The sequence below is a fragment of the Coregonus lavaretus genome (genome assembly GCF_964263955.1).
Source record: "Coregonus lavaretus genome assembly, chromosome: 21".
Lineage (NCBI taxonomy): Eukaryota > Metazoa > Chordata > Actinopteri > Salmoniformes > Salmonidae > Coregonus > Coregonus lavaretus.
The window spans coordinates 44,879,358-44,903,967 of NC_140008.1; the positions used below are offsets into that span (position 1 = coordinate 44,879,358).

Genomic DNA, 24,610 nt, shown 5'->3' on the forward strand with positions numbered 1-24,610 from the left:
AAAAAATATGAAAACAACATGTAAAGTGTTGGATTCATGTTTCATGAGCTGAAATAAAAGATCCCTGAAATTTTCCAGACTCACAAAAAGCTTATTTCTCTAAATGTTGTGGCACACATTTGTTTACATCGCAGTTAGTGAGCATTTCTCCTTTGTCAAGATAATCCATCCACCTGACAGGTGTGGCATATCAAGAAGCTGATTAAACAGCATGATCATTACACAGGTGCACCTTGTGCTGGGGACAATAAAAGGCCACTCTAAAATGTGCAGTTTTATAATAATAAATAATAATAATAAGCCATTTAGCAGACGCTTTTATCCAAAGCGACTTACAGTCATGCATGCATACATTTTTGTGTATGGGTGGTCCCGGGGATCGAACCCACTACCTTGGCGTTACAAGCGCCGTGCTCTACCAGCTGAGCTACAGAGGACCACAGTTTTGCACACAACACAATGCCACAGATGTCTCAAGTTTTGAGGGTGTGCACAATTTGCATGCTGACTGCAGGAATGTCCACCAGAGCTGTTGCCAGATAATTGAATGTTTGTTTCTCTACCATAAGCCACCTTCAACGTTGTTTTAGAGAATTTGGCAGTACGTCCAAACGGCCTCACAACCGCAGACCATGTGTATGGCGTTGTGTGGGCGAGCGGTTTGCTGATGTCAATGTTGTGAACAGAGTGCTCCATGGTGGCGGTGAGGTTATGGTATGGGTAGGCATAAGCTACGGACAACAAACACAATTGCATTTTATCGATGGCAATTTGAATGCACAGAGATCCTGAGGCCCATTGTCGTGCCATTCATCCGTCGCGATCACCTCATGTTTCAGCATGATAATGCACAGCCCCATGTCGCAAGGATCTGGACACTATTCTTGGAAGCTGAAAATGTCCCAGTTCTTCCATGGCCTGCATACTCACCAGACATTTCACCCATTGAGCAAGTTTGGAATGCTCTGGATCGACGCGTACGACAGCATGTTCCAGTTCCTGCCAATATCCAGCAACTTCGCACAGCCATTGAAGAGGAGTGAGTGGGACAACATTCCACAGGCCACAATCAACAACCTGATCAACTCTATGCAAAGGAGATGTGTCACGCTGCATGGAGCACATGGTGGTTACACCAGATACTGACTTTCTGATCCGCGCCCCTACCTTTGTTTTTAAGGTATCTGTGACCAACAGATGCATATCTGTATTCCCAGTCATGTGAAATCCATAGATTAGGGCCTAATGAATTTATTTCAATTGACTAATTTCCTTATATGAACTGTAACTCAGTAAAATCTTGTTGCATGTTGTGTTTATATTTTTGTTCAGTATATTTAATGTCTAAATCTGAAATTACAAGAACAGATCACTGTGGAGTCAGATGTTAACAGAATGTTTGAAGTGATAATTAGGCAGGTCTGATGCCGAAAATCGTTCTTTACCCATGTTTTATTTGAGACAAAACATAGTGTGTAATTAACTACTGACCAAGATTTGAATTTAGTTCAACTACCACCAAGCTACAACAAAATGTAATTAAATTACTAGTTGAACTAAGTGTTGTTCACTACTCCCCATCATTGTAGGGCAGGTCCTGGGGCCCCCCCTGGGTGCACGTTTTGGTTTTTGCTTATCACTACACAGCTGATTCAAATAATCAAAGCTTGATGATGAGTTGGTTATTTGAATCAGCTGTGTAGTGCTAGGGCAAAAACCAAACAGAGTTTGGGAAACCCTGCTGTAGGGGAATACAGTCTGAGGGGTTGTGGTATGGGATACAGTTGGAGGGGTTGTGAGTTGGTCATAGATTAAGTGGTTTACTCTGAGTATACAGTACTTTGAGTGATGTGTGTGTTTAAAACAGCTGGAGAGATAGCCGGGCCCCCACACACATTGATGGATGTCTCTCTATCTGAAGATTTAGGAAGCACAAACAGACCTAAGCCGCTAACTGAGGAGAGGAGCAGTGATTTCTTAAATCGCTTCATTTAAGGAAAAAGAAACATACTGTACCACAGGAAATACCTCAGAAATAATTATCCGTTTTGTTCAATTTAAATATAAAAACATGCACCAGTCGGCGAAGGTAAGGTATACTCCAGTATCCCTATCCGGCTATCTTGATAAGTTGTGGTTGGCTGCTCGCTAAACCAATCATTTATTTGTCTCTAAAAACAAAATATTTACAGCGTGGTCATTAAAGGAGTGTGATGGTTGAGGAGGGTGTGAGGCCTGACAGGACAGAGAGAGAGGAGAGAGAGAATCATCATATTTAAATCAACCCTCACATGGGATATGTGAAGGATTAGTGTCCAGGAGCCTGGCTTTTTAAACAAAGGACCTGATGAGACTGATAATGACTGGTCTTTGTTTCACTGACCTACTCAGAATTTTTCGAAAATGTTCATTTGGTTGTATGGATTCATTTGGTTGTATGGATTTTTTTTCCTTTTAATGTTGAAAATAAACTTCAACACATCTACAGCGAGAGATGGGCAGTATTTCTGTTATATGTATTTAAATTACTTTGAAGTATTTTGTCATTTGGATTACACTGGGCTGAACTACAAAATACTTTTCTATACCATTTTTTATAGCGGTTCACCATTTTGTTGCCCTCTTTCACCCTGCATTGGTATCAGAAGTCTGTTGGCACTATATTGTGATAAGAGCATCTGCTAAATGAACTAAATATAAACGTGTATACAAAAATGGAGTATGCTGAGTATTATTCTAATGATCTCCGCCCTGAAACAAGGTTTTGTCTAGAAGGGATACAGCTTTTGTCAAAATTGACTTTTCGTACCAGGTTTAGGAGAACTTACGCAGCAGGTTAGGATAATTAACATATCAGGTTAGGAGAATTAGGTTAAGCTGTATCCCATCTAGACATGACCTCGAAACAAGGCCAATAATAATAACCAGTGTGCTTTGCAGTTAATATTGTTCATTTAGCAGACACTCTTATCCAGAGTGACTTACAGTCAGTGCATTCAACTAAGGTAGATAAAGAACATATCAGTCATAGCAAGTAAAAAGTTTCTGTAACCTTTACTGAAAATGTTGTTGCTGTTCGGGCCAGCTACTTGCAAATGTATTTCTATATTTTAAAATACAACATCTATTTTAGTTAAATACATTTCAAGTGTTTTATCGTTTATTTTGATACATTGATCTTTAGGGTATTTAGTCATTGTATTTAGTCTTTTTTGCCCATCCCTGCCTAGAGCCCATAGAAATATCCACTGCCTATTTGTCTGAAAACATATTTATGTTTTTAATGTCCAGTCAGCATGTGAATTTTATAGTTCACACATGCATGTTACATTTTGGTTTGGAGAGTGTGACCTGATTACGGTGAGCTCTTCATGCGGACGTCAAAATATTGGCATATTAAGAAGCTGATTGTTTCAGGTTAATGGTCACTCAGGCCCTCTGATTGGTGTGCTTGGCTGCACTTGCCTGTGAACCGGCGTGTCATTGGCCCCTTGCAGATTTAGTGATATGAACATTTGCATTAGGTTGACTTTATTGTTTTCTTGTTGTGCGTTAATTCCAGTCTGCTGAGCAGCCAGTGACCCATGCCCTGAGAACTTCCCAGTATCCCCCTGTCTCCCTCTACAGGACTTCCCTGGCTAATAAAAGTCCCTCTGCCAAGCCCTTCTCTCTCTCTCTCTCTCTCTCTCTCTCTCTCTCTCTCTCTCTCTCTCTCTCTCTCTCTCTCTCTCTCTCTCTCTCTCACTCTCTCACTCTCTCACTCACTCACTCACTCACTCACTCACTCACTCACTCACTCACTCACTCACTCACTCACTCACTCACTCACTCACTCACTCACTCACTCACTCACACACACACACACACACATTTTAGTGAGTCTCATTGTGATTTTTTTTGTGTGGTGAATTTTTGTTAGCCATTTCAGTCAGGTAGCCATTTCAATTTAACAAGCGACTTTTGTTAATGCAGCATGCCCACACATTTTGTTTAATGTACGTTTTATTTTGCCGATAATCATTCATTTCTTTGTTCTTATATTTCACCTTCATTCAGTTAATGAAAGTTAATAAAGCATATTTATTTTAGTGCAGAATGATAAACTGGACATAATCCACCATCATTATGCCAGAAATGTTAAAAAAATGAAGAACCAAAGCTAAATAAAAATGCAATACCTCACTTCGATACCTCACCACATTTTTATTATTTGATTGCATAACATTATAAATGCACTGAGCGCTCTCTTCTGAGCAACCTTCAAGCCAAAACAAAATGTTGGCCATATTCCACCTCTAAAGGAAGTCAATTAACTCCGCCAAGAATATGTCAACCGTATAAAGAAAGCCATGTTGCAGATGCATTTGGCTTCTGGTGGGTGTATTTTGTGATTTGCTATAACACAAACACTACAGTATAAATTATTTTTAGTTTGTTAATTTCATTTATTTAACATTAATTTGATAAAGAAGAACCAGAAGGAATGAGAGAAAAAATAGTGAAAAGGGGCAGTGGGTAGTGCTTTTCTCTCTCTGTGCATCTGAGTGTTGGCTTGGAAACCATGGCATCCCTCCTCGTCCTCCTCTACCACAGCTCTCGTTGGCCCAGTCATGTTGGGTTGAAGAAACTAAAGCCAGTCTCTACCTCCCGTGTTTACCTCCCCAACCCACCACCTTAACTAAAGCCTGCCCCTCTACCTCCCCAAACCACCACCTTTTAAACTAAAGTCTGCCTCTCTCCCTCCCCTGCAAATAGCCCAAAATACGAAGAATGTCGTAATTAAAATGGTATTCGACAGTATTTACAGTATATTGTAGACCTATAGATATTTTAACCATAGTAGTAGGGCAATAAATGGCTGTAAAAAAAAAACAAAAAAACAATTGAATTGAAATATTTGTGTTTTTATTTGTTGTTGTGAATTATGGCAAAATAGTAGAATATTAATTAGAATTATGGATTGATTGTAAGCGTGTATGTTGTGTTCTTTCTCTCTTGCAGTTATCTCCCCTGGTTTGAGATCTACTACAAGCTCCTGAACACGCTAGCAGATTACCTAACCAAAAACCAGGTGAGACAGCCTTCACATCTCTGTACACGCTTTAGGACATTTAATAAGACTCCGGATGAACAAACCTGATATTGAGGTACAAGAAATCGAATACTCTCCAAAAATGTATTTTGTTCCGGTAATGTGGCAGAAGTCACCAACCAACAATAGACTTATTTTCATCAGCTTCTGTTGGGCATGATCTTGTTTTGCACACAGTAGCAGTTTACGGTTGTATGTACAGTAGCTGGTTGTAAGAGCCATGTTGTTGTAAGCTGTTAGCAGTGTTCTGTCTGTTTTGTACACTACCGTTCAAAAGTTTGGGGTCACTTAGAAATGTCCTTGTTTTCCATGAAAATGTATATTAAATGAATTTGAATAGGAAATATAGCAAAATGAATAGGAAATGTAGTCATTGACTAGGTTAGAAATAATGATTGTGTCCTTCAAACTTTGCTTTCGTCAAAGAATCCTCAGTTTGCAGCAATTACAGCCTTGCAGACCTTTGGCATTCTAGTTTCTAATTTGCTGAGGTAATCTGAAGAGATTTCACCCCATGCTTCCTGAAGCACCTCCCACAAGTTGGATTGGCTTGATGGGCACTGCTCCCACAACAGCGCAATAGGGTTGAGATCCGGTGACTGTGCTGGCCACTCCATTATAGACAGAATACCAGCTGACTGCTTCTTCCCGAAATAGTTATTGCATAGTTTGGAGCTGTGCTTTGGGTCATTGTCCTGTTGTAGGAGGAAATTGGCTCCAATCAAGCGCAGTCCACAGGGTATGGCATGGCGTTGCAAAATGGAGTGATAGCCTTCCTTCTTCAAGATCCCTTTTACCCTGTACAAATATCCCACTTTACCACCACCAAAGAACCCCCAGACCATCACATTGCCTCCACCATGCTTGACAGATGGCATCAAGCTCTCCCCCAGCATCTTTTCATTTGGTCTGCGTCTCACAAATGTTCTTCTTTGTGATTCGAACACCTCAAACTTTGATTCGTCTGTCCATAACACTTTTTTCCAATCTTCCTCTGTCCAGTGTCTGTGTTCTTTTGCCCATCTTAATCTTTTATTTTTATTGGCCAGTCTGAGATATGGCTTTTTCTTTGCAACTCTGCCTAGAAGGTCAGCATACCGGAGTTGCCTCTTCACTGTTGATGTTGAGACTGGTGTTTTGCGGGTACTATTTAATGAAGCTGCCAGTTGAGGCGCCTGTTTCTCAAACTAGACACTCTAATCTATTTGTCCTCTTGCTCAGTTGTGGATCGGGGCCTCCCACTCCTCTTTCTATTCTGGTTAGAGCCAGTTTGCACTGTTCTGTGAAGGGAGTAGTACACAGCGTTGTACGAGATCTTCCGTTTCTTGTCAATTTCTCGCATGGAATAGCCTTCATTTCTCAGAACAAGAATAGACTGACGAGTTTCAGAAGGAAGTTATTTGTATCTGGCTATTTTGAGCCTGTAATCGAACCCACAATTGCTGATGCTCCAGATACTCAACTAGTCTCAAGAAGGCCAGTTTTATTGGTTCTTTAATCCGCACAACAGTTTTCAGCTGTGCTAACATAATTGCAAAAGGGTTTTCTAATGATCAATTAGCCTTTTAAAATGATAAACTTGGATTAGCAAACACAACGTGCCATTGGAACACAGGACTGATGGTTGCTGATAATGGGCCTCTGTACGCCTATGTAGATATTCCATAAAAAATCTGCCGTTTCCAGCTACAATAGCCATTTACAACATTAACAATGTCTACAATGTATTTCTGATCAATTTGATGTTATTTTAATGGACAATAAAATTGCTTTTCTTTCGAAAACAAGGACATTTCTAAGTGACCCCAAACTTTTGAACGGTAGTGTAAATGGGGCTGAGCTGGGAGAGAGAGAGAGTCAGGTTTGGCTCTGAGTTTTTTGAGGCAGCGATGTTGACATTTCACAGACCAAATGCTGATCTAGAGCTAGAAGTCAGCTCCTAATGATTTACTGGAAAACAACAAACCGTTTAGTAATACACACATACTTTGCTAAACTATTTCAGTAACAAAGGGAAAGAAATTCAGGGAATGTATAAAATAAATGGCAAAAATGTGCAGCTAGCGTAGAGTGGAGTTGATGAGGCAGTGTTTAGATCAGAGTGAGAGAAACGGGGGAGAGGGAGACGGAGAGAGGGTGGGAAGAGAGGAAGGTAGTGGTTGGGAGCTGGGTCTAAGGAGTGCCATCAGTGTGCTGTCATGTAGCTTTGCTTCCTCCAAGCAACTATGCTGAGAGAGGGGTGAAGGGGACAGAGCCTCCCCAACACACACACACACGTGCCCATACGCCAGCACACACAGGCGCATGTTCAGGGGGAACAGGAAGCAGAACTTGTCACACAACGCTTCAACCAATCAGAGCTCAGGCAGTCATTAGCCTGCTCTCTTGCTTTTAGCATCTTTAATGTATCTTTTATACATACATAATTATTGTATAATGCATATACATTTACATTACATTTTAGTCATTTAGCAGACGCTCTTATCCAGAGCGACATATATATATATATATATATATATATATATATATATATATATATATATATATATATATATATATATATATATATATATATATATATATATATATTACTCTTTAATATATTTTATATATTCATATTTACAATAAAATAATCTCTTCTATATTGCTTCTAAAATGTCAATGTCTTTATATTTCACAGACACAGTACTGTATTTGATTTGAACTGAAGTACAGTACTGTAAATTAATTTAAGGATGGATTTCTTTGACAGATGTCATTTTCAGTAAAAACAAAAGGAGAGGACAAGTATAAAGGCTATTTTCTGTAAAAGAATAAGTCCTTTGTTTGTGTGAACATTTCTGTGTTCATCTTTATTTCTGCTCTGAAGCGGAGAGAGAGCGAGCGAGAGAGGCGAGGGAGGGATTCAGTAAGAGATAGATGAGGGACGTGTGTGTGTAAATGTTGGATGACTGCATGATTTGGTTTATATTTACCCTGCCGACGCAAGGCGGTGGAGGGATGTTGACAGACGAGGGGAGACCGTAGCGATGAGGGTTTAGAGCCAGGAGTAAATTAAGTGTTTCCTCAGGCTCAGCCCGGTTACTGACCATGCGTGTGAGCATTCAGCCTCTCGTGACAGGAGGCTGTTCAATCTCACACTCTCTCACTGTCTATCACACACACACTCACACACACACACACACCGTTTCACACACACAGTCACGCACAAGCACACACATTAATGTTAAAGTTCCACCGTCAAAAACTGGCAATCAGAAGAGACAGAAATTCTCTGAAGCCAAAATATTTTTCAGAAATAATAACCTTTGTCTTGGTCTTAGTAACCGGTCTGAGTGACTATGTAATTATGTCTTAGCAACCTCTATCCCAATGATACCCTACTCTGTAATATTATAACAGTAACTAGCCAAATTATTCAGTGAGTTCATCCAGTAAAAGATGTGTGATAATGGTGCCTGTTTAGTGGCCAGCCTGATCTCTCTCTGGAGCACAGACTTCTGGGTAATTACCCATCAGCTCCCAGCCCTTCTACAGTAGTCCCTAAATAAGCACTGAGTTAACGATCCTCTGCTGTGGCCGGACACAGCGCTCTCCCTCTGTTTCTTAACCTCCTCCTTGCCGCTCGTTAAACGCTGTGTGTCAGACGGATGTTTCTAACCCCTCGGAGGAACACACTCAGCTTCTAGGCCCCAGCGCCCTGCTCCCAGCTACTTGCCAGCCACACCGTCAGCGCCTTCTCAAATCACTCATGAGTTGACATACAATTTCAGATTACATTTTTGTGTGTTTGTGCATTTTTGTTTCGTTATAAGTAATATATACAGTACCAGTCAAAAGTTTGGACATACCTACTCATTCAAGGGTTTTCTTTATTTTTTCTATTTTCTACATTGTAGAATAATAGTGAAGACATCAAAACTATGAAATAACACATATAGAATCATGTAGTAACCAAAAAAAGTGTTTTATATTTGTGATTCTTCAAAGTAGCCACCCTTTGCCTTGATGACAGCTTTGCACACTCTTGGCATTCTCTCAACCAGCTTCACCTTGAATGCTTTTCCAACAGTCTTGAAGGAGTTCCCACATATGCTGAGCAGTTGTTGGCTGCTTTTCCTTCACTCTGCAGTCCAACTCATCCCAATCCATCTCAATTGGGTTGAGGTCGGGTGATTGTGGAGGCCAGGTCATCTGATGCAGCACTCCATGACCCTCCTTCTTGGTCAAATAGCCCTTACACAGCCTGGAGGTGTGTTTGGTCATTGTCCTGTTGAAAAACAAATGATAGTCCCACTAAGCGCAAACCGATGGGATGGCGTATCGCTGCAGAATGCTGTGGTAGCCATGCTGGTTAAGTGTGCCTTGAATTCTAAATAAATCACTAGGAAGGCACCCCCACACCAAAACACCTCCTCCTCCATGTTTCACGGTGGGAACCAAACATGCGGAGATCATCCGTTCACCTGAATAAATCTCAAATTTGGACTCATCAGACCAAAGTACAGATTTCCATCGGTCTAATGTCCATTGCCCGTGTTTCTTGGCCCAAGCAAGTCTCTTCTTATTATTGGTGTCCTTTAGTAGGGGTTTCTTTGCAACAATTCGACCATGAAGGCCTGATTCACGCAGTCTCCTCTGAACAGTTGATGTTGAGATATGTCTGTTACTTGAACTCTGAGAAGCATTTCTTTTGGCTGTAGTTCAGGCTGGTAACTCTAATGAACTTATCCTCTGCAGCAGAGGTAACTCTAGGTCTCCTTTCCTGTGGTGGTCCTCATGAGAGCCAGTTTCATCATAGCGCTTGATGATTTTTGCCACTGCACTTGAAGAAACTTTCAAAGTTCCTGAAATGTTCCGTATTGACTGACCTTCATGTCTTAAAGTAATGATGGACTGTCATTTATCTTTGCTTATTTGAGCTGTTCTTGCCATAATATGGTCTTGGTCTTTTACCAAATAGGTCTATCTTCTGTATACCCCCCCTACCTTGTCACAACACAACTGATTGGCTCAAACACATTAAGAAGGAAATAAATTCCACCAATTAACTTCAAAGAAGGCATACCTGTTAATTGAAATGCATTCCAGGTGACTACCTCATGAAGCTGGTTGAGAGAATGCCAAGAGTGTGAAAAGCTGTCATCAAGGCAAAGGGTGGCTACTTTGAATAATCTCAAATATAAAATATATTTTGATTTGTTTAACACCTTTTTGGTTACTACATGATTCCATGTGTGTTATTTCATAGTTTTGATGTCTTCACTATTAGTCTACAATTTAGAAAATAGTAAAAATAAAGAAAACCCCTTAAATGAGTAGGTGTGTCCAATATTTTGACTGGTACTTATATATATATATATATATATATATATATATATATATATATATATATATATATATATATATATATATATATACTGCTCAAAAAAATAAAGGGAACACTTAAACAACACAATGTAACTCCAAGTCAATCACACTTCTGTGAAATCAAACTGTCCACTTAGGAAGCAACACTGATTGACAATAAATGTCACATGCTGTTGTGCAAATGGAATAGACAACAGGTGGAAATTATAGGCAATTAGCAAGACACCCCCAATAAAGAAGTGGTTCTGCAGGTGGTGACCACAGACCACTTCTCAGGTCCTATGCTTCCTGGCTGATGTTTTGGTCACTTTTGAATGCTGGCGGTGCTTTCACTCTAGTGGTAGCATGAGACGGAGTCTACAACCCACACAAGTGGCTCAGGTAGTGCAGCTCATCCAGGATGGCACATCAATGCGAGCTGTGGCAAGAAGGTTTGCTGTGTCTGTCAGCGTAGTGTCCAGAGCATGGAGGCGCTACCAGGAGACAGGCCAGTAGATCAGGAGACGTGGAGGAGGCCGTAGGAGGGCAACAACCCAGCAGCAGGACCGCTACCTCCGCCTTTGTGCAAGGAGGAGCAGGAGGAGCACTGCCAGAGCCCTGCAAAAATGACCTCCAGCAGGCCACAAATGTGCATGTGTCTGCTCAAACGGTCAGAAACAGACTCCATGAGGTTGGTATGAGGGCCCGACGTCCACAGGTGGGGGTTGTGCTTACAGCCCAACACCGTGCAGGACGTTTGGCATTTGCCAAAGAACACCAAGATTGGCAAATTCGCCACTGGCGCCCTGTGCTCTTCACAGATGAAAGCAGGTTCACACTGAGCACATGTGACAGACGTGACAGAGTCTGGAGACGCCGTGGAGAACGTTCTGCTGCCTGCAACATCCTCCAGCATGACCGGTTTGGCGGTGGGTCAGTCATGGTGTGGGGTGGCATTTCTTTGGGGGGCTCGCCAGAGGTAGCCTGACTGCCATTAGGTACCGAGATGAGATCCTCAGACCCCTTGTGAGACCATATGCTGGTGCGGTTGGCCCTGGGTTCCTCCTAATGCAAGACAATGCTAGACCTCATGTGGCTGGAGTGTGTCAGCAGTTCCTGCAAGAGGAAGGCATTGATGCTATGGACTGGCCCGCCCGTTCCCCAGACCTGAATCCAATTGAGCACATCTGGGACATCATGTCTCGCTCCATCCACCAACGCCACGTTGCACCACAGACTGTCCAGGAGTTGGCGGATGCTTTAGTCCAGGTCTGGGAGGAGATCCCTCAGGAGACCATCCGCCACCTCATCAGGAGCATGCCCAGGCGTTGTAGGGAGGTCATACAGGCACGTGAAGGCCACACACACTACTGAGCCTCATTTTGACTTGTTTTAAGGACGTTACATCAAAGTTGGATCAGCCTGTAGTGTGGTTTTCCACTTTAATTTTGAGGGTGACTCCAACTCCAGACCTCCATGGGTTGATACATTTGATTTCCATTGATAATTTTTGTGTGATTTTGTTGTCAGCACATTCAACTATGTAAAGAAAAAAGTATTTAAGATTATTTCATTCATTCAGATCTAGGATGTGTTGTTTAAGTGTTCCCTTTATTTTTTTGAGCAGTGTATATATGGCACATGATTTTACATTTGTATAGTTTTTGTAATTCTTATTGTGTGAAATTTGTTTTGTGTTCTAAGGAGAATGAGCTGAATGACATGCTGAAGTCACTGTACAGTCTGCCGGTGCCAAAGCCCTTCACCCCAGTCAACCTGAGTGTGGTAAGTACAGTGGGTCCACTTGAGCTGTACATTGGAGAGCAGAGGGAGGGGGGAAAACGGAGGGGGGGAGAGAATAGAGATGAGAGAAGGAGAGAGGGGCGATATCGGTGTGAAGACAGATTGGAGGTTAGAGAAAAGAGAGTGGCGAGATGAGAGTGCGGTAGAGGAGAGCTTGGATAAGGAAGAGAGGAGGAAGAGTAGTGAGATAGGTGAGGAGACGGGGCTGACACTTTGTTTAGAAACACAAGTGGTGTTAAGCTGTTAAACTCTGAGTGGTTGGTACCGGGTCCAGCGAGTTTTCCAGCTGGCCATAAATCATGCGCTATATGGTCATATTCATAGAGTATGCAATGTAGGTCAAGTCACCAAAAGTACAAACATTTAGTATGCATGGAAAGGGTACACCCTGATGGTCGTTGTAAAGCAATACATTTCCTTCTCCATCCACATTACCTTGTATGCATCCTCCTCATGCGCCATTGATGTAGCTCATTGTTTACAATATGAAAAGTGAATGGGAAAAGAAGTTTGACGTTTCTGAGTTTCCTGATTGCTAGGGTCATTTTAAGATGTCAGGCTTTAAAATCCGTTCAGCCATTTTGGCACAGTGACTCACTACCCAAACCAGTCGCAACTGGTTTCAAGTGGCCAAGAGCCAGGCCTACCCACTGGGGAGCCATGCCCAGCCAATCAGAATGAGTTTTTCTCCACAAAATGACATTATTACAGACAGAAATGCTCCTCAGCATCCCCCCACCCACCCTCAGACGATCCCACAGGTGAAGAAGCCGGATGTGGAGGTCCTGGGCTGGCGTGGTTACACGTGTTCTGCAGGTGTGAGGCCGGTTGAACGTACTGACAAATTCGTTGGAGGCAGCTTATGGTAGAGAAATTAACATTAAATTATCTGGCAACGGCTCTGGTGGAAATTCCTGCAGTCAGCATGCCAATTGAACGCTGTGGCATTGTGTTGTGTGACAAAACTGCATATTTAAAAGGGGGTTTTAATTGTCCCCAGCACAAGGTGCACCTGTGTAATGATCATGCTGTTTAATCAGCTTCTTAATATTCCACATCTGTCAGGTGGATAGATTATCTTTGCAAAGGAGAAATGCTCACTAACAGGGATATAAACAAATTTGTGCACAGTTTGAGAGAAATAAGCTTTTTGTGCGTATGGAAAATGTCTGGGATTTTTTTATTTCAGCTCATTTAACATGGGACCAACACTTTACATGTTGCGTTTACATTTCTGTTCAGTATATATCATTCCTGTAAGACATATTTTTTAAATGGCACGTTGCAAAAGCCCTGCGCTTTTAAAATGGCTGTGTTTGCGCATGTTTAGAGCACCACCATTAGGTAAAATATATATTTTGTAAAAAAATTTTTTTATAATTTTGCAACAGTAATTTTATCTCTTACTCCCCAACATAGGGACAATAAAAAAAAAAGTAAATTTCTGGGTTTTTTGGAACCTTTATCATAATCCTTCATTTCTTACCTTTCTAACAGTACTAAGCATGTGTTTGTAGGACTTATAGTTTTGAAACCGAAATGTACTTTGAGGGTAGTATACAATACAATGTGTCATTTAGAAAATGCCGCCAGAGGGCGTCAGAGAGAGGTTAACGGTTAACGGGTCCGGGTCTTAACTGGATGTCTGTTAGCCTAATGGGCGCTTTCGCAACTCATCATGTCTGCTTGTTATCGTGGGCTGAAATGTCCTAATAACCGCCTTTCCATCAAACAGGCCATGTTTTAGTTACGTCTGACACTATCTCATATAGGATTACTGGACAAATATAACACTCATTTTTTAATTGCTCCTTTTCTATAACTGCCTTAAAATGATGGGGAATATATAGGTTTTAAGGACAAAAAACGAACAAAAATATAGGTTTTCAATGACCAAAAAAGCTACATTTGTTACATTTTTGTAAAAAAAAAATATTCTGTATTTAACCCATACTTTACTGTATTGGGTTTTAGTCGTTGTCCATAAGGATCCGCTATTCTTTATTTAGATGAATTAAATCAGCTAGCCTCTCCCTCACTGTAATATCTAATGTCTCTAGGGGTTATACAATTATACAGTTCAATTTATTCCAGTTGCCTTTATTAACTAATCAATACATTGCTTAGAAAGGTTAACAAGTGGAATTGTGATTAATTATGAGGGGGGAAAATATAATTTATTCTGTCATTTTTAGTCTGGCACGCTTTCAATATGCTTTTATTTTTCATTACCAAGGTTCATTGAGAACACACCGAGAGGATAGGTTAGGGTTCAACTGCTTTCTGTAGAAAACACAAGTTAGATTTTTAATTGATGAAGCAGAATCTTCCACAAAAAGTTATTTTTGTTTTTATCATGGCAGCCTAGAAAAAAAAGACGGATCATTGTCCCCTTTCAAGTGTGAACTCTGTTTTGCTCTCTATCGCTCTCACTGTGAAGACTGCGCTGTTGCACATAGCCACTGGGCAAGTACTGAGAGATGCACCAAGCCAGCAGCCGGTGAGAGGAGGAGAAGAGTGAGTGAACAAGAGAGCGGGGAGGAAAAGGAGGGAGGGGAGAGGGAGAAAGAGATGCGAATTTTTTAACCGCTGCTTCTGCACTAACCGCATGGGAGCTGAGGCTTTCCAATTTGGCCAAATAAGCCTGGCTATCTTTCTAAATCTCACCCAAAAAAACTATCCTGGGCCTTGGTGTCTGTTTCTTCTCCTCTGGAAAACAATCAAACTTAGTGAATGATTAATGTTGTTCCATGCTACTGTATTCTCTTTCTGAATATCAAAAGTCTCTTTTATGGTGCATGTTTAAAGCAAAGGCAATTGTGCTCAGAAAGTCTCCTTGATGCCTTTCCCGTTAACCCACATTTCATGTTTTTATATAAACATAGCTTGGGAAAAAAACAAACAGATAAGCAAACACAGCGAGGGCCTGGGACTGATGGAACTGAACTGGGGAGAATACACGCACACACGTGCGCGCAATGATCATGCTGTGCCGTGGGTTTATAAGGCAACAATAACCCACCATTCAGACATCACGCTACTCACTGACACCATTCCTGGAGGTGACCGCATCAATATTCTTTGACATTATTCATTGGAACATTGACAATGCAGCCAATAATGTGACAGTGACTCAGACGCATTTTATCGCCATCAGCGATTAGAAATTAGGTTACATCATTCATTTAGGTGAATTGTCATCAGAGGGTGTTTGTAGGTACTGTAGTTTTGCCTGTGCTTTAGTCACTTTTCCCAGGTGATGGGGTTTATGGGTGTTGTAGTTTTGGACCAGTGCTTGGTGGTGGGTTCTCTGCCTCTGCTCTCTTCTAAGGAGGCAAAACGCTGGGGTTAATTCGTTTTTTGGGTGTGATTTGTTGTGTATGTACACATGCACTTGTATGTGTGTCTGTCATCATATGGGTAAAAAAGTATCAAAAGAAAAGCATGACGGGGAGAGAGAAATTGAAAGTGTAAAGAGTGGTTAATGTGCAGTCCGGGCCTTTTTGATCCAAACAGTCAACCTGCTCTGCTCCCCCAAAGTGAGACAGGCAGCTCTCTGATCCGCTCAACAACCTTTGTGTGGTTGTGCTTTCTTTAATGCTGAAATAAAGACCTGGTTACCCACCAGAGAGTTAATCTCATCTTAAATCTATAGGGTATAGGGATCATGGCTGCCGTGTGTGTCAGTGCTGCCCTCCTAGCTAAGTCAGTACAGACGGAAGCTAAACAATTCCCACAGACCGAGGAGAAGAGGAGTCCTAGATCATGGAGCAAAGTGAAGGTGTTCTCTCTCTCTGTGAGTGGCGTGCTGCGCTACGTTGCTGACCCTGTCCTCTCTCTGTGTGCTTTGTGTTTCCTCAGCACTCCTACTTCATAGCCCCAGATATCAACGGCTTGCCCACAATCCCAGAGAGTGTAAGTCTACCCTTCTGGTCTACCAGCGTGCAAGAACTAGATCTTACCCTGTCAAATAGAGCACAAAATATATTGTGCATGTTGAATGAAATTGATTATTGAAATGTTTTTAGTTGGAGAGTGCGGTCCATTTTAATTTTCTGTGAAATACCGTAAACCTATGACCTGAATTTGTAAAAATGGTTACGTCCTCGACTTACAGCAAAGAGCCATCCCTAATGCTCAGAGAAGTGTGTCGTTATAAAGTCACTAACTGTCCTGTCTCTCCCGTTTCCCCAATCCAGAGGAACCTGACAGAGTATTTTGTGGCGGTGGACGTCAACAATATGTTGCATCTCTACGCCAGCATGCTGCACGAACGACGCATCATCATTACCTCAAGCAAGCTTAGCACTGTGAGTGCCTCTTCATTATACACTACAGTATGTTACAGATTCATGCCTAAAAGGAACAATATATTAACTAGGGTTTATGTTTCTGATTTAAACATGGCATTCCTCATTAATATTACAGCACTACATCAAACGTAATATCTAAACGTTCACAGTTTGAATGCATGCATGCATGCACGCACACACACACACACACACACACACACACACACACACACACACACACACACACATAGACAGAGGTCAGTGGTCCTCCAGTCATCCGGCTCCTCTATCTCCAGTCTCTGACAAGCAGTAAAGCCAGCACTAAACCAGGATTATATTTGACTGTTTGTCTTAAAGCTGCTAGGTTTTAATGGCCGACAAGCCCTAAATTATCAGTTATTAGGTATTTAACTCTCTGCCATAGTTGCTGTAGAGGTCTTTCTCTCTGTGCTTATCGTGGCTGACCACAGAACCAAATATTTATGACAGGGAGCTGGAGAGCACGAGTGATGTCATCCATGCTCCTATCTCTACCGTTCTGCTCCGGTATCTTACTGCAGGCCGGAATGCGGAACCGGGGGGGGGATCCAGAAAATTACCCGACCCTAAGAGAATTCCACCTCTCTTCCCCTCTCTCCTCCTCTCTCCCTCTCCTCCACTCACCTCTTTTCTCCCCCCACCCCTCAGCATGTCAGCCCTTCAGAGCCCCAGCCGTGCCCACTGACTCTGGGGGTTACAGGGTGTAAATGATCAGAGCCGCGGGTGACGGCTGTTTTCTTAGCAGACCACCCGTAAGCCTTTTATCATTTACAGTCCTTTGTCATCTGTCCATCCATCGATACATAAATGCAGTCCATTTTATTAGGAGTGTGTGTGTTTCTCTCAGTCCATCCCTGGCATTACTTTTAAAGAGTAGTTTGTAGAAAGAAGAGAGAGAGGAGGCCTCCAGCTGGCCCCTACTACCACTGTCCCTCTGAGAGATGGTGAAAGAGACAAAAAGGAAAGAGAAAGATAGAAATAGAGAGAAGAAGAGGGGGAGAGAGAGGAGGAGAGAGAGCAAGGGAGAGAGACTAGACACTGCATACATTATGTGGGCTCCAGGCAGAGGGGACTGCCTGTGTGTTAGGGCCGCTAGTGATCCCGCTGTGCCAGTGTAGCAGAACATGGCGGCACGCCTGCAAGCGCCCAACAGCAAAGGAATAAATCATGATGGTACAACAATGCATCAGTTGACTTATTGCTGTTTTGTGACCGGAGGTGAGCGGTACCACTGTTTTGAAAGGCGTGTGGTGGTGCGATGCGATGGCCGAGGCAGCCAGCCGAGCGTGCAGGCTTGTCATGCCGCCGTATAATTGTGCTGCATCAGGCCCCCTCTAACTAGTCAGCTGGGAGGCCCCGTGTCTTTCATCTCCACCTCCCCTGGCCTCGCCGGGCCCTGGCCCCCTCGGTGGGCAGTCTGCAGGCCCCTGACAGCAGCCTTCTCATCATGCTGTCAGTATTATGCTAACTAGGACCATCCATCCACCACGGTCCTGAGTGCTAGCTGCCTGTCTGCCTGCCTCACCACCGAACAGCGCCTTGGCCCTACAAACGTACTTTTCACTATTCACTCTCCGCTTCTTCTAGTCTATCGACCTCCCTGCTTTCTCTCTCTGTCTCCCGTTGCTTTCTTTCTCTCTTGCTCCTAGTTGCTTTCTTTCAGTCTCTCGTTCTGCTTTCTCACTCTGTCACCTTTATTTCCGTCTCTTGTTCTCTCTTTCTGCTTTTTTCTCTCTTTCTGTCCTCTCTTGTCCCTATAGCTACGTTTCTTATGGTGGCTGGTTGTTAGCGCATCATCTGTAGTCTGGGGTTTTGTTCCCCATTTTTGTATTTGGTTGCAGATTGTTTTTGTGTGTGTGCAGGGGTGGGTGTGACTTTGTGTGTGAGGGTGGCCTGGTGTTACTGCGATGCCCTCCTTCTCTGTGTCTTAGTGCCATCTACTTGTTAGTGGCACGCCTGTGTGGCTCTGCAGTGACACCAGGCGTTTGTCAACACACGGAGAGAGCAGAGCGGAGGTAATTGGGGATCTTCCTTTGGATGAGGAGAGAAGAAGGGGTGGAGAGGGAGGGATAGGAGAGAGCAGAGGGTAGAGGACGTGGGAAGGTGTATGAGGTTGGAGAGAGAGAGAGAGAGCGAGAGAGGGGGAGGGGGGGAGAGGATTGGAGAAAAGGCAGAGAAGAAGGTTTGAGGTCTGTTGATCTTGCCTATTCCAGTTAAAGAATGGTGTGGGTGAGCAGCTGTAGCCCAGTTACTCCTACAGTCTTTAGTTTGTAGGGCCCTGTCTTGGTGAACATCGCACTGAGAGTGTGTGCCTGGTTGACTGCTTGTTAAAGCAGATGTTTTGAAGGCAGAGCAACAAGCTCATCCGAATAAGACAACAATAAAGGGTTGTGACGTGCTCTTTGATGGTTAACAAGTGTCTTTGATAGTTACCTGTCTGTTGCCACCCACGCTCCCTGTTCATATCACTGGTGAACTGCATTCTTCTGAGATGATTGCTTTCACAAATCAGTTATTAGTTATTAGTCCATTATTAGTTCCTTACTGAGTGCACTATACAATCATAACTGTCTTGAGGCAAGTCTCGCAAGGAAAATAGATTTTTTTCAATGAAATTGAATTAACAGTGGATATTTTGGGGGGCAAAAGTATCGTCGAATTCCTGACCGAGTTATTTAGGAATAGATTGATAGTTGGTACACAGTGTGCACAGACTGTTGTCTCCAGTTAAGGGGAAAGATTGTGTTAATATGTTCAGTTTCTCTCTATCAGTTTATAGTATTGTGTGTTTAATGTGGTCAGTTTATGGGAGGACTTAGGAGAGCTGTCAAGGCTGGATGGGCTCTGGTGCCTTCAGAAGCAGGCTGTTGCTGTATAATCTCTGACCCATCTGAGGCTCATTACTGGGAGGACCCCAGGTCCCAGAGGGCCAAGGCTAGCACCTAAAGCAGGCCTAATCCACTATTTGTTCTTGGGGACTGTATCTGTGATTCTCCATTGAATGGAATATTAAGCACCAGGTCTTTTGTTGAGCATGTAAGCCATTTGGCTCCACACATCTATTATTTATTAGCTTGGCAAATATTTTATCAGGCTCCTAGCCCCCCCCCCCCCTCCCCCCCCGTGACCTGCTCTCTGGTGGAGCCCCTGAGAAAGAAAGAAAGAGGAAAAAGTGCTTACAAATGTCTCTTTTTGATTTAATCGTCTCTAAAACCTGTGTGTAGCCAGCTGTAGATAGACATGGGTTTGGTTTGGGTTAAATGTGAGAGGAAGTATGTGTACTATGCCTTTGGACTCCTCTACAACCTTATCTCCTTCCTCCCTGGTTGGTAGGGGGAGAAAGAAATCACATCTAATTTTTATTTTTAAAATGTTTATCTTAGTTTCAGTAGAACCCCCCCCCCTTCTACCCCCCCATCCTTACAAGAGAGATACGCTGTCTCTTCTCTTTTAACCTGGGAGTGAAGCAGGCCAATTGGGGGCTAAGTGAGCCTCACCTTGAGGCCTGGCTGTGGCTGAGATAATTGCAGTTGGTTAGTTAGTTCTTCTGTCCCATTACCTCCTGGTACCAACGGCTGAGCCTACTCTCTCTCTGTCTCCCTGAGGAAGGTGTGTGTGTGTGTATGTGTGTGTGTGCGTGTGTGCTTGTCTGTGTGTGTGTGTGTGTGTGTGTGTGTGTGTGTGTGCTTGTCTGTGTGTGTGTGTGTGTGTGTGTGTGTGTGTGTGTGTGTGTGTGTGTGTGTGTGTGCGTGTGTGCGTGTATACAAAGGAGGTGTGCACCGCTGATCCACTGACCTCTCTTCATCATTATTTAATAGGTTTATACTGTCACCATTTACTAGGAGAGGAGAGAATGGCAAGACAGCTTTGATACTCTCCTGTCTCCAACTAATACACTCTCACATTAATATTCATACAATTGATTTAGTTCCTCCTTAGATATTTGTTTTTGCTGGGGAATTAAATCTGACAGGACTGTAGCATTGTTGTATTTTATTTGAAGGAGGCGGCAAGCGAATATGCATATGCAGATATGTGGAGCAAGACACCAATTAAAAGTTGATTAAACCTTAATGATTGTGGAACTCTGTGAGAGATTGCAGGAAAGTAAAATATTGCTCCTCTCTCTAAATAACAAATGAAAAAGGTTGAACCTCCACCAACCCCCCCCCCCCCCCCCCCCACACACACACACACACACACCTCATATGTTAAGAGCTACACAGACGTTCAGGCTCTTTCTTTAAGGGGGGGGGGGTGCTCTTTGTGTCGGTTCAGTTCAGTCGCCAAGCTTGGCCGCGTTTGCTCGCTCGCCGGTCACTTGTGACATTTTGTGTAGTTTGTGTGTGTGTCTGCGGTTCACACTTCCAAGCGTAGCGCCTGCTCCCAGGTCCCAGCGGTATTCGCCCAGCCCGTAGCGCTAGCGGTCTCTCGACTAACTCATGTTTCATTCTTTGGCAATTTGCCCTAATGAAGTCCCCACAGAGCCCTCAGACCACTGTTCTCTTTCCATATTTAATCATGTTATTTTAATCTGCAGGATGAGCTAGCTAGCCTGCCCCTCTGTGTGTGTGTGTGTGTGTGTGTGTGTGTACACAAGTGTGTACAAGTGTATACTAGTGTGTGCACGTGCGTGCGCAGGTCATTACAATTACTAGGTAGTCAAGAGCCTTTAAAACTCTAGGGTCACAGTCTCTACTCATCTATTTGTCTTTTTACATTATATCGTAAAAGAGAGAATAAAACTATCCTTTGAAAATCAACAGTGACTCCTCTGTGTCTATTTTTCTCCATTGATAACTAACAGGGGTTAATGTTTTGAGTTTCAGGTCGTTTTGTATCAGGTCTTTGTTGCCTGGCTGACATTATCTTCATCCTTTATTTCTTGTTGTGTATCCATCACAAGGTTTTACACCCAGCACCCCCCCCCCCCACACACACACACACACACACCACTCTTACCTGATTGATATCCATCTTTCAGTCTCTCTTCTTCAATTCCTCCTACTGTGTGTGTGCATGACACCATTATCAAGCTGTCAGTGTCATGTCTGAGTCTTGTTTTGTTGGGATGAAAGCTGAGCTATAAATTGGCAACAGTAACACAACAGATCATACAGTCTGTTTCTTGGGGGGGAAGGTTGAACATTTAGGTGTTTCACTAAAGATTGAAGCCCCTTAAAAGGTACATTCAGCAAGATGACATCATCATACACAACAGAGCCAATTGCCATCTTGCTGAATCTACCTTTAAAATGAAAACCAGCAGTACTTCTAGCCTCGCGTCAGATTTGAGAAAAAAGGGCTCTTTGTTATAACATGTTGTGTTTGTCCCTCTCGTCCCTCTGTAGTTAACTGCGTGTGTCCACGGCTCTGCTGCCATGTTGTTCCCCATGTACTGGCAACACATTTACATCCCTGTCCTGCCTCCACATCTACTGGACTACTGCTGGTAAGACTCTGCTACTGGACACACACACACGAGAACTCTTCTTATTCCTCTCACACTATTTTCTAGTGAGGTTTTGCTCCATAATTAACAGTGTGAATGGTCTTTCTACATATTTGATTCCCTGGGCCGGTCAGCATCAATCTGTCCATGTCTTCACCCTCAGTGGATTTCATTACAACTCATCCAACACTAATCTAACAAGTCTGACTGGACGTTGACTGACCTCAATTGACCTCAATTTGTGGATATATGCAGAACTGAACCTATGGATTCTTGAGTCAGTGCCCAGATATGGCACAGGCAGTGAAATAACATATTTATATACATTATTATTATAGTAGAATATTATATTCATACACATTTACTGTAATGTTTTTGCTTAGTGTAAAACCTGTTGATCACTGCCAGCTAAATAACACCAATCATGTCTTATGCCAAACGAATGGGCATTCCCATAATCAAATATCTACCAAATCACATTACAACCTCTCAAACAGAGTTAACCATGTGTTATACCATGACTCCAGCATTGTGTGTATGTGTGTGTGTGTGTTTACATGAAAGGGAGAGCGGTTACAGTATTGTGACAGACCTACAGCAGGCCAGCTGTTGTAGCGAGATAGAACAGAACTTATTAACCAGTTAACCTGATTGAGGCAGCGGCCACAGAACAGAATAGGATCTACACACACACTCCCAGCCCTGCCAAGCCTTGGGCCCAGTGACGTTCCCCAGTTAGAGTAATCAGGTTTGTTTGGTTGAGAGCAGGCGGCGTTGGTTTCTGGGAAGTGTGTGAGGCGTTAATGATGTTAGATGGTGCAGGCATGTCCTCCCTGGTCCTCTCTGCCGCTAGCTGATTGGGTTACAGGACAGCGCTGAGGCTTGATTAATGATTAACAGTAAATACTGTATGTCTCGTTATAGACTGTAGTAGGTAATAGTCTTAGCTGGAAAATGATATGTTAATAGTTTTATTTGTAACCGACTGTATCTGAAGTAGAAGATGGTTTTGCTAAAGGTACAGTAACATCACTGTAATAAATGATTTATTGTTTGGTTCTGTTCATCTGATCTTTGAGTGATTCCTCACGAAACCCAGACAGAAAAATACCTTGATTTTGATGAATTTCACGAAATGTAATACATAGAATAGTCCTTTAGAGGAAGGATTGTTGACATATATTTGATATTTTTATATAAAAGCATAATTGAAGAAAAACCTCTCTGCTGGTGATTTGCAGGATGTGCAACTTATACAAGTTAAAGGAGGGCTGTGGTTGGTTACATTGCCTACTATGCCAATTATTTTGTATAAAATGGACCAAAGCTTTAAAACTAGAAGAGATCCAGATCCCCCCCCACACACACACACACAGGCCATAAATTATTAATATTCATAGAGATTGCAATTTAGGTCAAGTCACCAAAAGTGCAAAAGTGTTGTGTGCTTGGAAAGGGTACACCTTGGTGGTCATTGTAATACAATGCATTTCTTTCTCCATCCACATTTAATTTGACATTGCCTTGAATGCATCCTCCATATGCGCCGTTGAAATATCTCACTCATTTCCAATGGGGAAAATGAATGGGAAAATTAAGTTTGAAGTTTCCTTGCCTGTCTGTGTGTTATTTAAAATCACTAGGGTCCTTTTAAGATGTCAGGCTTGAAAATCCGTTCAACCATTTTCACGCAGTGAGTCACTACCCAAACCAGATCAAACCAGACACATCTGGTTTCAAGTGGCCAAGTCACATCATGTGATCTTCTACTGCGATCTAGTGGACGAACTGGGAATCAAACATGAGGTCTGATTACATCAGTGAAAAGGTTACGACTTCAGCGTTCTCCTCATACTGTATGTACAGTGCATTCGGAAAGTTTTCAGACCCATTGACTTTTTCCACATTTTGTTACATTACAGCCTTATTCTAAAATTGATTAAATTGTTTTTGACAAAGCAAAAACTGGTTTTCATACATTTTTGCAAATGTATTAAAAATAAGAAACTTATATCACATTTACATAAGTATTCAGACTCTTTACTCAGTACTTTTTTGAAGCACCTTTGGCAGCGATTACAGCCTCCAGTCTTCTTGGGTATGACGCTACAAGCTTGGCACACCTGTATTTGGGGAGTTTCTCCCATTCTTCTCTGCAGAACCTCTCAAGCTCTGTCAGGTTGGATGGGGAGCGTTGCTGCACAGCTATTTTCAGGTCTCGCCAGAGATGTTTGACCGAGTTCAAGTCCGGGCTCTGGCTGGGCCACTCAAGGACATTCATAGACCTGTCCCGAAGCCACTCCTGCGTTGTCTTGGCTGTGTGCTTAGGGTTGTTGTCCTGTTGGAAGGTGAACCTTCGCCACAGTCTGAGGTCCTGAGCGCTCTGGAGCAGGTTTCATCAAGGATCTCTCTGTACTTTGCTCCGTTCATCTTTCCTTGGATCCTGACTAGTCTCCCAGTCCCTGCTGCTGAAAAACATCCCCACAGCATGATGCTGTTACCACCATGCTTCACCATAGACATGGTGCCAGGTTTCCTACAGACATGATGCTTGGCATTCAGGCCAAAGAGTTCAGTCTAGAT

General features: G+C 42.7%; 1 protein-coding gene across 1 annotated transcript in view; it reads left to right on the forward strand.

The window, feature by feature from the left end:
- The window catches only part of LOC311149286 (DENN domain-containing protein 1B-like), a 161,105-nt gene that overhangs the window by 81,829 nt on the left and 54,666 nt on the right, over positions 1-24,610 (forward strand). Inside the window, exons 6-10 of the mRNA XM_084186414.1 lie at positions 5,002-5,071; positions 12,146-12,226; positions 16,106-16,159; positions 16,444-16,554; positions 21,927-22,027. Coding sequence (XP_084042540.1) covers positions 5,002-5,071; positions 12,146-12,226; positions 16,106-16,159; positions 16,444-16,554; positions 21,927-22,027 — 417 coding nt within the window. The remainder of the gene's footprint in view (positions 1-5,001; positions 5,072-12,145; positions 12,227-16,105; positions 16,160-16,443; positions 16,555-21,926; positions 22,028-24,610) is intronic.